Raw genomic sequence first — 16,331 nt, 5'->3', positions numbered from 1 at the left:
TTTAAAAAGTAGAAAATAACAAGTATTGGTGAGGATGTGAAGAGATTGGAATGCTTGTGCATTTCTGCTGGGAATGTAAAATGGTGCAGTTGCTTCAGCAAAAAATCTGGCAGTTCTCCAAAGGTTAAATACGGAGTGACCATATAACCCAACAATTCTACTCTAGGTATATACCCCAAAATGGCAACATATTTTCACGTGAAAATTTATACACTGTGTATAGCAGCATTTTTTAAAAGATTTTATTTATTTATTCATGAGACACACACACACAAAAAGAGAGAGAGAGAGAGAGAGAGATTGGCAGAGACACAGGCAGAGGGAGAAGCAGGCTCCATGCAGGGAGCCTGATGTGGGACTCCATCCCAGGTCTCCAGGATCATGCCCTGGACTGAAGGTGGCCCTAAACCACTGAGCCACTGAGGCTCCCCAGCAGCATTATTTATAATAGCTGAATAGTGGAAACAACCAAAATGTCTTTCAACTGATGAATGGATAAGTAAAATGTGATATATCCATATGATAGAATATTATTTGGCAATAAAAAGGGAAGTACTGACACAAGCTATATATTTTAATCTTGAGAACAATATTGTGAGTGTGAGAAGCCAATCACAAAAGAACACATGTTGTATGATTTCATTTATATGAAATGTCCAGAATAGGCAAACCTATAAACATAGAAAACTGATTAATGGTTGCCTGGAGCTGCAGGTGTGAGTGGAGGTGGAGCACTGGGAAGTAACTACTAATGTGTATGGAGTTTCTTTAGGGGATGATGCAATGTTCTGAAATTTATTGTGGTGATGGTTGCATGACTCTATGAATGTATTAGAAACCACTGAAATGTATCATTTAAGTAGGTCAGTTGTATAGTATATGAACAATATCTTATTAATGCTTTTTAAAAATGGGACAAATAGTTTCATCTATCTCAGAGTTATTGGGAAGATTAAATGAGATAATCCATTAAAATATTTAGTACAGTGTCTAGCATCTGTCAAACAATCAATAAATGATAGTTTTACTACTACTACTAACAATAAGAGTAGTAGTAGTAGTAATAGTAGTATGGGAGCTATTATTAAATGATATTATAAGTATTATTATCATACTACTAATATTATTATTAGAAGTAGTAGACCTTGACTTGACGGGATGAGCACTGGGTGTTTTTTTGTATGTTGGTAAATTGAACACCAATAAAAATTAATTTATTAAAAAAAAAAGTAGTAGACCTATGATTAAATAAAACTAAATATTATTATAACAACTATTACTAGAAGATATAATAGTAATACTAAATATTATTATAATAACTACTATTAGTTGTAGAGTATTATTAAATAACTATTCGTTATAGTTAAATATATATTTAATAATAGATTATATATAATATTTAATAATATAGTTAAGTATATAATATAGTTATTTTATTAAAATGTCTATATTAGAATGATAGCTTTTTTGAAGATCTAATACGAGGCCTAGATAATCTTGTGTTTTACACAGTGATCCTATTTTATTTATTTATTTTTATTTTACTTTATTTTTAAACATTTATTTAAATTCAATTAATTAACTTATAGTGTATTATTTGTTTCAGAGGTAGAGTTCAGTGATTCATCAGTCTTATATAACAGTGCTCCTTACATCATGTGTCCTCCTTAAAGTCCATCACCTAGTTACCTCATCCTTCACCCCCCTCCCCTGAGCCCTAGATAATCTTACCATATTTGAAATGCCATAATAAAAATAACACAACTTTGGAATCAAACGAATCAGATCAAAATTTAATTTCTGCCACTTATTAAATATGTAGCCTCAAGAAAGTTATTTTATCTGCTGGAAGCTGAATTTCCTAATTTGCAAAATATTTCAACAATACCTATTACTACTTTGGATTCTTATGAAGAATAAATAAAACAGTGTATATACAATGCATACTGCAGTGCCTAATACATAGTGAATTTTCAAACAACTTTGTTTCCATATGTGTAAAATCATGATATTGGCATTAACAAAGTATAATGAAATACTTTCAAGCTTATATTAAATCTCAATGGGACATAAACTTTGGCAATGCCCCCAAACAGCAATATATGTATAGAGGTCTAGTCAACCATCATGTTATTCCTAAAATGTTCATAATCAACTTATCACATTAAAGACAAATCTTTAGTAAACTATTAACTTTTTTCTTTTTACTCCTTTTTTTCTTTTTACTCTTAAATGTCTCAGAACAAGTACAATTAAGTTATAGAAACTAAGACAATATAAGCAAACCAGTTTCAGTCTCAACTGCCAATGCGGTAGCCAAGTTGTAGGGAAACGCCTGACATAGATTTTCCAAAGTTGTAAATAATGCACGTGTTGTACATTTTGGGTAATACAGTTTGGGTGGCCCATGCTGAGTTCATGCATGTTATCCTACATAAAATATTATCTTTAGGAAACAGCTCATTAACCCTAGAATGTCTACAAGGGAGAGTAAATACTGTCATGAACCAGCTTCAACTACATGTGCGAAAAATGCTAAATGAACTTCCTTTGCAAAGTCTTCACTTACTCTAAATAAAGTTTTCAAGGAGTTATTTGAAGCTAACGGGTAGGAGGTGTATACAAAAACACAAACAATTCAAAGAAATCCCTTGCTACCACCAGGATATCCACAATGCAATACCAAATTGTGATTCAAGCTAATGAAATTATCACGTATTACTATTTATAGTGATAGTAATTCTAGCGTGACATTTTTTTTAAGAAGATTTTTTTTAAATTTATTCATGAGAGGCACACAGAGAGAGGCAGAGACATAGGCAGAGGGAGAAGCAGTCTCCTTACAGGGAGCCGGATGCGGGGACTCGACCCTAGGATCCTGGGATCACGCCCTGGGCTGAAGGCAAATGCTCAACCACTGAGCCACCCAGGTGCCCCTAGGTTGACATTTTCACTCAATTGGTTCATGACTAGTTTTGGATTATTTATTCTGTGACAACTTTAGAAAGAGTTGACTCATTTTGCTAAACTGAAGAGATACAAGGTTATAATAAATTTCCATGTTTAGGGGCACCTAGGTGGCTCATGGTAGGTTAAGTGTCTGTCTTTAGCTCAGGTCATGATCCCAGGGTCCTAGGGTTGGGCTCCCTGCTCAGCCAGAAGTCTGCTTCTCCCTCTATTTCTGCCCCTCCCCCTATTCTTCCTCTCTTTCTCTCTTTCACTGTGTCTTTCAAATAAATGAATAACATTTTTTTAAAAAATTTCCATTTTTAGTATTGCCATATTGAAGCAAATGGTGGATAATTTATTATTTCAAAAGGTTATACCTTTTGTAATTTTTAATTATTTTCACATAAATTTAGTACTTGAGTAAGGTTACAGAATTATATCATTATATTGTGTAAAAGTCAGAGTGCAGAACTGTTAATTTATGAGGTCTTCTCACAAAAAATAGCCACTCTCCCTTTTCATAGTTATCATATTGCACTGTAATTCTGCTTACACATCTGTCTTCCCCGGTAGACTGAGAATATCTTAAGGCCAAGAACCTCATTTTATTTACCTCTATATCCCCAGAATCTAACACAGTGTTTGGCATCTGTTAATAACACAAAAACTGTTTCTATATAAATGAAGTTTTAAAAAGATATATTTGGTTGAACAGTTTATTTTCTATTTTAAGGCTCCAATTCATTACTTATTTTTGCCTTGTAGTCCTGAGTATTGCGTTAAATATTATATTTTGCTTTATTGTTTTGTAGAATCTTTTGCAGTGGTCTCTTAGGAGACCTAATATAATTTTCAGTAGAAACTGATATGCTGGTGAAATCAATTTCTGATAAAGGTTAACACTCCTTTACACACAGAGAAAGTTTGAGCCAGTAGCACATAACACGGTCATGAAATATGAATTTGAATAGCTTATAAAAATAAAATACATTCTGAATGAGAATAGAAGAGAAATAAAAAGAATCTTTCATAATGGATCAGATTCATCTAGAAATGACTATCTGGCTTTTTGAAGCATCTGAGGTATTCAATTAGCTTGGACTATTCCACTAGCCTGAGATTTTGGATATGCTTTAGGCCCCCAAACCTTCATCTTGACTCTTTGACACAAAAGGAGAAAATAAACAGTGTTTATATTTATTTTCTGCATAAGACTGATTTCTAAGTCTTAGAAAATTTCCAAAAAAAATTATCATCATCAATGAGAACAGGTTACATTTCCAAATTTATCCTCAATTGAAATTAGATGTCAGATTTCAAATCTTTTCTTCCACATTTATTCATGGCTTTTTTAAAGCTTCTAGATGCCTGTTACAATTTATAAAACATGCCTTTGGGTTCTATTTTTAAAAAAGTATCCAAATAAGGGTCTACATAGCATTTCAATTAGGACACATGTTGCTATAATGTTTCAATACTTTGGTATTAAAGTGTAATATGAATTAATATACTGTAATCCAGTGTTATTTTGTCTTAAAAAATGAAAATGTATTTATTTTCAACTGCCAAAATAAAGAGCTCAGCGCAGATATAGTAAAAGTTTTTTTTTAATAAAATTCAATCTAAATTTATCTTCACATTAAGAAAATAAATGGAAGGTAATAAGACCAAATAAGAATTTTTGTGTGTTTTGTGCATTGTTTTTGTCTTTATATTTCATACATTACCACAGACAACTTTAGCTGAATAGGCTTGCTTTTTGAGAGCAGTAGTTTTCTTATTATTTTGTTAACAATGTGTTTATCATTTCAAAATGTATGGTTATTTGGTTAAGATTAATCTTCTTTCAGCATTACAATGTGAACACAATCTAACAACAACCAGTCATCACGATGTCAGCAAAAGCTTTGTAAATTTCTATAACATTGTGGATGACTAATGAATTACACTATAGAAAAGAGAAAGCCAAGATGTTTATTTTCCTCTAGAGACACAACAAAATATCTGCACTAATGCCAACCCATGCACAAAAAATATTCATTTCTACTGAAAAATTTCACTTACTGGATTGCCTTTACAAATATGCAGAACTGTGAACTAAGTATAACCCTCAAACACATAAATAATTTTTCCAGACCATGTTTTCTGAAACTATCCTGAAGTTAGTATTCAAGCATTTCCCACAATATTTTTCATTTTGCACAAAATGCTTGCATAGGATTCTATTCCATGGGGAAAGTGGAAGTTACAATGTTTTAGAGGAAATTGATGTTTTTTTTTAGGTATCTATTGTTGTTTAACATCTACATAACTTAGTGGCTAATGACAATTTTATTTTGCTCATAACTTTTTTGGGGTTAGAAATATAACATTTTACCTTAACGGTTTGTGCCTGAACTACACAGCATAAGCCAGGGCAGCTGGGGATAAAGGATCCAATTCCAACATGGCTTCTCCACTTATCAGCTTGGTGTTCATTGACCTCTTTATTTTTTCAAATGGTGTCCCATCCTCTAGGGCCTCTCCATGTGCCTTGAGCTTCTCATAGCATGGTAGTTTCAGAGAAGACCAGGAGTCCTGAAGAGAAGCTGCAAGGTTTCTTTTGACCAGGCCTCCAAAATCCCAGAATATCATTTCTATAATACTCTATTGATCAATCATTTCCTAAGGCCATCTTGGATTCAAGGAGAGGGGGATGATAAACTATGTTTAAATGGTAAGAGAAGGAAAAAAAAATCTGTGGCCAACTTTAATCTAATAGAATATTGCCTCAAATTTTAGGTACTGAGATTTGGGAAACCTGAACTTGTTAATGTGCTTAGCCATTGGAATTGGATTGTTGTATTCTTTGGTAGTTCTAATTTGTTCTAATTTGAGGATGTCTAAAGCTGAATTTGCTCAATGAACTCAAAAAAATTAAGAAAAATAATTTCCAGAAGTTTTCATGATCTTACTGAATTTTGAAAGTTTTCCAGAAATAGACAGGGATGTCCAATCACTCAATTATATTTCTCTCCTTTTTGCACTTGGGGTTTCTAAATGTTCTGAATACAGAACTCCCACTGATACTGAGAAGCTCTCTGACATTTACAGTGCTCTAACATCACCTTATTATTGAAGCATCACAGTAAGTTACAAAATGACTCCCAGTTGTGAATAAATGGTGTTAAATAAATATGTGGAAGAATTAAAATCACCTAATTAACCATTACATGTTCTTTCAAGTGCCAAAGATCTGCTTTAACTGATTTTGTTTTCCTTTATTTGAATTACATGGTTTCTTTAGCATTTCAGAGAAACTCCTTCTGGAATGAAAAATGAGTAGGTCTCAATCTTTCTGTTAATAAAGTTGTCTCCAAACTGTGTCACAAACTAAAAACTAAAAAGTTCAGCCTTGCACCTAATGTAGATTATTTTAGTAATTATTTTATTTAGTAAATAATTACCAATAATTTAGTAAATTATTTTAGTAATTTTATAGGGTGGTGTTGGTGGTGGGTTATTTTGGCATATATACCTGTGTTGAAATACATATTCATACCAAGCACACATCTTAGTAATGTCCTAAATATGACATACAAACTCCGCACCCAGTAAATCTGAGTGAAATGTACTCCCTGTAGTGATCTTTCTCCTTGCTTTAGAATAGTACTCCTCTAACATTTTGGTTAAAGCTTGACTAATAGCAGAGATGAATGAAGAAGCACTCACCCATGGACCACAAACACAAAATTTGAGGTAGTTGTGTAAATTTTGATTTCAACTTCTTAATATATAAGTTTTCATATAAAAATGATTTACCCACTTAAATCTTCATGAAAACTAATGATATAAGATCATCTTATGGTTCATGTAACCCCTGGCAAACCACAAAGTACAACTTGAGGTATTTTTATCCCGGTATTGATGGAAAGTAGTCAGCAAAAATTACTGAGGGTATGTGTCAGGGCATCTAGATTTGTATATAACAAAATGTAATGACTCTACAAAATAATACAAGTGGTGGGGGAAGAAACATAGTCGAATATGTCAACATTAGCTACAAAATAGTCATGATTTCCACAATCTATTCTTAACATGTTTCCTTTCTTTTTTTGTTTGTTTTAAAATACTTAATTTTGGTACTCATACTGGTAGGCTGTATTAACTACAATGTGCTGTATTTCTTTTTGGAAAGATGAACAAGTTCTTAGGAATGTAACTCCCACCCATTCTTAAGATAGAAATAAGCTTCTAACAATCCAAATTGTATTGGAATGATCAAATGTTGAATAAAACACCTTCCAAAGTGGGTGAAATATTGGGGACAATTCATTTTCCCTAGCTATATAATTGGTAGTTACCACTATGATCATAGGTTTTAATAAATCATATACCCCAAATCAACCCAATACATTTCCAACATATTATTCACTTGTCTTGTTTAGAATTAAAGAAATTCTGAGAATTGAAGAACAGAATGAAACCCAAGGTAGATAAAAGCTCACAAATGTTAAAGTACATGGTTTAAAGTAAACGCCATGGTGTGAAAGAGATGCTAACAGGCTTCTGAGTCTCAAGCTTATAGTTCTTGAAATACAAGTATTATTACTGGTAGGGGACTCAAAAGTAAGGCTCAACACCTTGTACCCTTATTTGAGTCTGTAAACAAACAGCACCAACAAATCATCTTGTTACTTTTACCAACATTATATGATTCATAAATATTCAGGATCTCAAACTAAAAACAAGTTTTAAAGAACTCTGGATTGTGCCACTGGAAATAATATTATCAAATCATTTTAAGGGTTGTACTGAAGGGATCTTTTCTTTTTAAAAGTGTTGTTTTCCAGGAGTTAATGTTATCTAAATAAAAATTTTGGCTGACAAGCATGAAATGTCTTTTGTACCAATCACCAATGCATAACATCTCTGAATCTATCAATCACAGATTTAAAAGGCTCTGTCCTATAGCACACTTAATACCTAGTGTAAGCAATTAGTATTACAATTCCTTGATGCAATACAAACTCATTTCCTTAAACTGCTAATGTACTGAACTTCAGGGTTAAAAATGAGCAGACAAAAATTGATTTGCATGCAATAACAGTGGCAATAAACCTTTCCTGGTTCATGCAATCTTCCCCATCTGTTAACAGAGAAGGAGTTTAGGATCTATTATTCCCAGAAGGGCACTTACCCAGCTGGACATCTATAACACTTGGCTGATTCTCCATAGGGAACAATGGCTTGGGAGGCTTGTCTGTGAGTAAAGCTAGAAGAGAAAATTAAAGAAGGTAATGGAAAAATTGAGATAAATTGCAGGATAAGAAAGATCCTATTGTGAATGATATTTAGTGTTTGTAGACTTGATGGTGTGTAAACATTTATTAGACAGTGTTTTTACTTGAATTGTTACTCTATCCATACAATATCCATTTCCCAGCACATTTAAAGCACCATTGGGTCACTGTAAATAGACCATTTCAACATCTACACTTTCAAGCAAGATCAAACAAATGGACTATTTTGACTGATTTTTATAAGGCTGTAAGTACAAAGAAATACAGATTTTAAAAGTATAATCAGATAAGCATTAAGTCTCCATATGTACTTTGTGGTGCTAAATAATATTAATAAATACAACCCTAATAGACATTTCTGGTGGATTGAACCTTCTACACCTCTGAATCATGCCCCATTCTCCACTCAGCCTCTGAAACAATATAATAAAAACACTTGTACCTTCATTAGGATAATGATTAAAAATATTGATTGAGCATCTTATTTTCCACCAAATGCTGTGATAAGTGCTAAGGGAGAAGGAAATAAAGTCTTTATATTTACCCTCAATTTACAATCTAGGACTGTGAACACAGAACTAGCACAGCAAACTAAAGAGATAATAGAACAAAGACTACAATCTAGTGAAAAATTGTAGCATTTGAGACATGAGACTATATATGGCAAATAAATGGAGAAAGCAGAAGCCAATATTGGCTGGAAGAGTTGGGGAAAGTTTTATGAAGGAAATGGGTCTCCACATAGACCTTAAGGAATGGAAGAGATTTTAAAGAGAGTAAGAAAGAATAAATGAAGGAAAGATGAACACAAACCAAGGAAGAGAGGTAGAATATAAAGCATAATATTACTAGAAGAAAATGATCTGATAAAAAGGAGCTGGGTGGGGTAGGGTAAAGAGCAAGTTGCTCATGACATAGAGGGATTAGAAATGAAAATAGGATGGAGCTCAATTCTGGAGGATCCTAAGAAACATGCAGAGGAATTTGGACATGATGTAGTAGACTACAAGACCACTGTAGATTATTGGAACAACAGCAACAAAAGACTCAAGGGAAGTGCTATCTAAAGATGATTGGCTTCCTATATAGGATAGTTTAGAGGAGAACAAAACAGCTAAGAGGATGCAATAATAATGCAGTAGTGCAGGGTGTGGACAGGGAAGGATGAAGAGTCATTACTGGTGGAGTTTGGAGAAATTTTAAAAAAGGAAAATTTGAGAGGCACCCAGAAAAAGGAAATGAGATCACTTGGTGCACAGATACAAAATAGTTTATGACAAACCTTGCACTGAGCTATTATTTATGGCCTGAATTCCTTTTAACTGTTCCCATATTTATGCCTTGCTCCAACTGTCTAATTAGATTCTTGCCTATTAATGGGAAATGATTTATATGTCTTTGTAATTCACAGGAGACATGGAATAAAGCTGGGCATATAAGAGGTCATTATTAAACCATCATTAACTGACTGGCATAGGAATACTGTGCTGACATGACAGTAGCTTATCTCATAATTATTAGGCTTTTTAGAAGAGACAAAAGAGCACCTAAAGGAACTGGAGAAAAAAACAGCAAATAAGATCTATACCCAGCAAAAGAAGAAAGTTACTAAAGACTCGAGCAGAACTCCAAGAAATAGAGACTAGAAAAAATGTGGAACAGATCAACAAAACCGGGAGTTGGTTCTTTGAAAGAATTAATAAGATAGATAAACCATTAGCCCGCCTTATTTAAAAAAAAAGAGAGAAAAGACTCAAATTAATAAAATCATGAATGAAAAAGGAGAGATCACCAACAATACCAAGGAAATACAACTGATTTTAAATATATATTATGAGCAACTATGTGCCACTAAATTAGGCAATCTAGAAGAGATGGACACGTTTCTGGAAAACCACAAACTACCAAAAGTGGAACAGGAAGAAAGAGAAAACCTGAACAGGCTGATAACGAGGGAGGAGATTGAAGCAGTCATCAAAAACCTCCCAAGACACAAAAGTCCAGGGCCAGTTGGCTTCCCAGGAGAATTCTATCAAACATTTAAAGAAGAAACAATATGCATTCTACTAAAGCTGTTTGGAAAATTAGAAAGAGGTGGAATACTTCCAAACTCGTTCTGTGAGGCCAGCATCACCTTAATTCCAAAACCAAAGACCACACCAAAAAGGAGAATTCTAGACCAATATCCCTGATGAACACAGATGCAAAAATTCTCAACAAGATACTAGCCAATAGGATCCTTCAGTACATTAAGAAGATTATTCACCATGGCCAAGTGGGATTTTCCCCGGGACTCAAGGCTGGTTCAACACTCATAAAGCAATCAATGTGATAGATCATATCAACAAGAGAAATGATCCTCCCAATAGATGCAGAGAAAGCATTTGACAAAATACAGCATCCATTCCTGATCAAAACTCTTCAGAGTGCAGGGATAGAGGGAACATTCCTCTAGCATCTTAAAAGCCATCTACGAAAAGCCCACAGCAAATATCATTCTCAATAGGGAAACACTGGGAGCCTTTCCCCTAAGATCAGGAACAAGACAGGGATGTCCACTCTCACCACTGCTATTCAACATAGTACTAGAAGTCCTAGCCTCAGCAATCAGACAACAAAAGGAAATAAAAGGATTTCAAACTGGCAAGGAAGAAGTCCAACTCTCTCTCTTCACAGATGACATGATACTGTACCTAGAAAACCCAAAAGCCTCCACCCCAAGATCACTAGAACTCATACAGAAATTGACAGTGTGGCAGAATACAAAATCAATGCCCAGAAATCAGTGGCATTTTTTTTTTTTAGATTTTATTTACTTATTCATGAGAGACACAGAGAGAGACACAGAGAGACAGAGAGGCAGAGACACAGGCAGAGGGAGAAGCAGGCTCCATGCAGGGAGCCTGATGTGGGACTCGATCCCAGGACTCCAGCATCACTCCCTGGGCTAAAGGCAGGCGCTAAACCACTGAGCCACCCTGGGATCCCCTGGTGGCATTTCTATTAGCTAACAATGAGACTTAAAGAGAAATTCAGGAGTCAATCCCATTTACAATTACACCCAAAAGTATAAGATACCTAGGAATAAACCTGACCAAAGAGGTAAAGGATCTATTCCCTAAAAACTACAGAATCTTTCTGAAAGAAATTGAGGAAGACACAAAGAGATGGAGAAATATCCAATGCTCATGGATTGGAAGAATTAATCCTGTGAAAATGACAATGCTACCCAGGGCAACTCACACATTTGATGCAATCCCTCCCAAAATACTATGGACTTTCTTCAGAGAGATGGAAAAAATCATCTTAAAATTTGTGTGGAATCAGAAAAGACCCCAAATAACCAGGGGAATATTAAAAGAGAAAACCACAGCTGGGGGCATCACAATGCCAGATTTCAGGTTGTAATACAAAGCTGTGATCGTCAACAAGTGTGGTACTGGCCCAAAAATAGACACATAGATCAATGGAACAGAATAGAGAATCCAGAAATTGGCCCTTTACTTTATGGTCAACTAATATTGAACAAAGCAGGAAAGACTATCCACTGGCAAAAGGACAGTCTCTTCAATAAATGGTGCTGGGAAAATTGGACAGCCATGGGCAGAAGAATGAAACTAGACCATTCTCTTACACCATACACAAAGATAACCTCAAAATGGATGAAAGATGTAAATGTGAGACAAGAACCCATCAAAATCCTAGAGAAGAACACAGGCAACACTCTTTTTGAACTTGGCCACAGCAACTTCTGGCAAGATACATCTCTGAAGGCAAGGGAAAGAAAAGCAAAAATTAACTACTGGGACCTAATCAAGATTAAAAGCTTCTGCACAGCAAAAAAAAAAACAGTCACACAACTAAAAGACAACCTACAGAATGGGAGAAGATATTTGCAAATGACATATCAGATAAAGGGTTAGTATCCAAGATCTATAAAGAACTTATTAAACTCAACACCAAAGAAACAAACAATCCAATCATGAAATGGGCAAAAGACATGAACAGAAATTTCACCAAAGACATAGACATGGCCAACAAGCACATGAGAAAATGCTCTGCATCACTTGCCATCAGGGAAATACAAATCAAAACCGCAATGAGATACCACCTCAAACCAGTGAGAATGGTGAAAATTTACAAGACAGGAAACAATAAATGTCGGAGAGGATGTGGAGAAAGGGGAACCCTTTTGCACTGTTGGTGGGAATGTGAACTGGTACAGCCACTCTGGAAAACTGTGTGGAGGTTCCTCAAGAGTTAAAAATAGATCTGCCCTATGACCCAGCAATTGCACTGCTGGGGATTTACCCCAAAGAATCAGATGCAGTGAAAAACTGAGACACCTACCCCCCAATGTTTCTAGCAGCAATGTCCACAATAGCCAAACTGTGAAAAGAACCTCGGTGTCCATCGAAAGATGAATAGATAAAGAAGATGTGGTTTATGTATACAATGGAATATTACTCTTCCATTAGAAATGTCAAATACCCGCCATTTGCTTCAACGTGAATGGAACTGGAAGGTATTATGCTGAGTGAAATAAGTCAATCAGAGAAGGATAAACATTATATGATCTCATTCATTTGGGGAGTGCAAAAAATAGTGGAAGGGAGTAAAGGGGAAAGTAGAGAAAATGAGTGAAAATATCAGTTTGGGAGACAGAGCATGAGAGACACCTAACTCTGGGAAATGAACAAGCGGTAGTGGAAAGGTAGGTGGGTGGGAGGTTGGGGTGATTGGGTGACAGGCACAGAGGGGGGCACTTGACGGGATGAGCACTGGGTGATATGCTATACATTGGCAAATTGAACTCCAATAAAAAAAGAAGAGACAAAGAAATAAAAGTTGATCAGATAACAAGAGTAGAGAAATATATAAATTTGGTTGGATGCCCAAAATAGTTGTTGATAACAAACAAATGCACTTAGAAAAGAGCTTTATGTTAAGTCAACCTTATCTTTCTGATATCCAAAATGCTTGAAATGGTAAAATTTTAGTGAATTTTTCTTATTTTTCCAACAAATTTTTACTTACGGACTACAATACATCTTGTCCTTATAGAATCAAATGTATTTTTCTAACTTGGCACAAAAATAGAGACACAGATCAATAGAACAGTACAGAAAACCCAGAAATAAACCCACATCTATATGATGAATCTTCAACAAAGCAGGAAAGAATACACAAGGAAAAAGATAGTCTCTTCAACACATGGTGTTGGGAAAACTGAACAACAACATGCAAAAGAATGAAACTGGACCATTTTCTTATCCTGTACACAAAAATGAAATAAAAATGGATGAAAAACCTAAATATGCAAGAAACCATCAAAATTCTAAAGTAGAACACAGGTAGTAACCTTTGTGACATCAGCCATGGCAACTTCTTACTAGATATGTCTCCTGAGGCAAGGGAAACAAAAACAAAAATAAACTATTCGGACTTCATCAAAATAAAAAAGGCTTCTGCACAGCAAAGGTAATAATCAAGAAGGGGATCCCTGGATGACTCAGTGGTTTAGTGCCTGCCTTCAGCCCAGGGCATGATCCTGGAGTCCTGGGATCGAGTCCCACATCGGGCTCCCTGCATGGAACCTGCTTCTCCCACTGCCTGTGTCTCTGCCTCTCTCTCTCTCTCTCTCATAAATAAATAAAATCTTTTTAAAAAAGGAAATAATAAAGAAAACTAAAAGGCAACCTATAGAATGGGAAAATAGATTTGTAAATGACATATCTGATAAAAGTTTACTATCTAAAATAAATAAAGAACTTATAAAATTCAACACCCTCTGGAGTACTTGGGTGACTCATTAGTTGAGTATCTGCTTTTGGCTCAGGTCATGATCCCGGGGTCCTGGGTTCAAGTCCTGCATCTGGTTCCCTTCAGGGAGGCTGCTTCTCCCTCTGCCTATGTCTCTGCCTCTTCTCTCTGTGTCTCTCATGAATAAATAAATAAAATCTTTAAAAAAACCTCAACACCTCATAAATGAATAACCCAATTAAAAATGGACAGAAGACATGAATAGACATTTTTCCCAAGAACACATAAAGGTGGCCAACAGACATTTTAAAAGATTATCAACACCACTCATCATCAGGCAAATACAAATCAAAACTATAATGAGATATCACCTCACAAATCAGAATGGCTAAAATGAAGAATACAAGAAACCACAGGTGCTGGTGAGGATGTGGAGAAATGGAAACCCTCCTGCACTGTTGATGGGAATGCAAACTGGTGCAGTCACTGGAAAACAATACGGAGTTTAAAAATAGAACAACCACAGGCAACTGCTCAGAGGAGCATGAGACTTTTGATTTTGGGGTTGTGTGTTGGAGCCCCACGCTGGATGGAGAGATTACTTAAACAAATAAACTTAAAAAGCAAAAGAACTGATGGCAAGTGATGCAGAGCATTTTCTCATGCGCATGTTGGCCATGTCCATGTCTTCCTCTGTGAGATTTCTCTTCATGTCTATCAGCAATGGCCACAATAGCCAAACTGTGGAAGGAGCCTCGGTGTCCATCGAAAGATGAATGGATAAAGAAGATGTGGTTTATGTATACAATGGAATATTACTCAGCGATTAGAAACGACAAATACCCACCATTTGCTTCAACGTGGATGGAACTGGAGGGTATTATGCTGAGTGAAATAAGTCAATCGGAGAAGGACAAGCAGTGTATGTTCTCATTCATTTGGGGAATATAAATAATAGTGAAAGGGAATATAAAGGAAGGGAGAAGAAATGTTGGGAAATATCAGGAAGGGAGACAGAACATAAAGACTCCTAACTCGGGGAAACGAACTAGGGGTGGTGGAAGGGGGGAGGAGGGCGGGTGTTGGAGGGGAATGGGTGACGGGCACTGAGGTGGACACTTGACGGGATGAGCACTGGGTGTTTTTCTGTATGTTGGTAAATTGAACACCAATAAAAAGTAATTTAAAAAAAAAAAAAAAGCAAAAGAACTACCATATGTTCCAGAAATTGCACTACTAGGTATTTACTCAAAGGATACAAAAATACTAATTCAAAGGGTTACATATACCCCACTGTTTACTCCAGCATTATCTACAATAGCCAAACTATGGAAAGAGCCTAAGTGTCTATCAACTGATGAATGGATACACATACAGAGTGAAATATTACTCAGCTATTAGAAGAGTGAAATCTTGCCATTTTCAATGACATAGAGGGTGCTAGAGAATATTATGACATGCAAAATAAGTCAGTCAGAGAAAGACAAATTCCATATGATTTCACTCATATGTGGAACTTAAGAAACAAAACAAATGAACAAAGGGGAAAAGAGAGAGAAGTAAACTAAGAAACAGACTCTTAGTTATAGAGAACAAACTGATGGCTACCAGAAGGGAGGTGAGTGTGGGAATGGGTAAAGTAAATGATGAGGATTAAGGAATGCACTTGCTGTTATGAACTGATTTGGGCATAATGTGGACAAACATACAAATACAATATCTTTAGTTTTCATTTCCTAAATATTTCAGTTACCCTTAATAATCTGATATTAAAATATTATTTGAAACAAAGGATATACTTTAAGCAAATCTTAAATATCTGAATTTAAAATCCCAGTCATAACAGGTGTTTGATGTTGTTACCGTTTGTAATAGCAAAATACTGCAAACAATCAAAATATCCATCAGTAGGACAGCGGTAGTTAAATAATATGGTACCTCCATATAATGATATACCAAAATGCAGCTATTTAAGATAATTGGGTAAATCTGTATATCTGCTATACAAAGATCTCCACGATATACTGTTCAGCAGTGTGCACAGCATACTTTCTTTTGTGTAAAAAGAAAACTATATGTATATGTATGTAATCAATGTATATACACATACAAAAATGTTTAAGTATGGAATATTTCTGAATGGATACATGTAAAACTGATAACAGTTATATCCTCTGAAGAGAGGAAATGAGTGGCTAAAGAATGGAGGGGATAAGGACAGCATAGTTGGGCAGAGAAAAATTTAATTTTCACTGTACACTTTTTCTACCCTTTGAACAATATGCATAGACAAAACATGAATAAAATTAAAATTAAATAAAATCCAGTCACCCACAT

The 16,331-nt window shown here is 35.1% G+C and overlaps 1 protein-coding gene across 1 annotated transcript in view; it reads right to left on the bottom strand.

Moving 5' to 3' along the window:
- Nucleotides 1–16,331, bottom strand: part of IL1RAPL2 (interleukin 1 receptor accessory protein like 2) — a 1,296,043-nt gene that overhangs the window by 315,932 nt on the left and 963,780 nt on the right. The window contains exon 6 of the mRNA XM_072744906.1: nucleotides 8,129–8,203. Coding sequence (XP_072601007.1) covers nucleotides 8,129–8,203 — 75 coding nt within the window. The remainder of the gene's footprint in view (nucleotides 1–8,128; nucleotides 8,204–16,331) is intronic.

The sequence above is a fragment of the Vulpes vulpes genome, chromosome X, assembly GCF_048418805.1.
Source record: "Vulpes vulpes isolate BD-2025 chromosome X, VulVul3, whole genome shotgun sequence".
Lineage (NCBI taxonomy): Eukaryota > Metazoa > Chordata > Mammalia > Carnivora > Canidae > Vulpes > Vulpes vulpes.
Note: the sequence above shows the minus strand (reverse complement) of the source record. Positions and strands in the feature narration are given on the sequence as shown.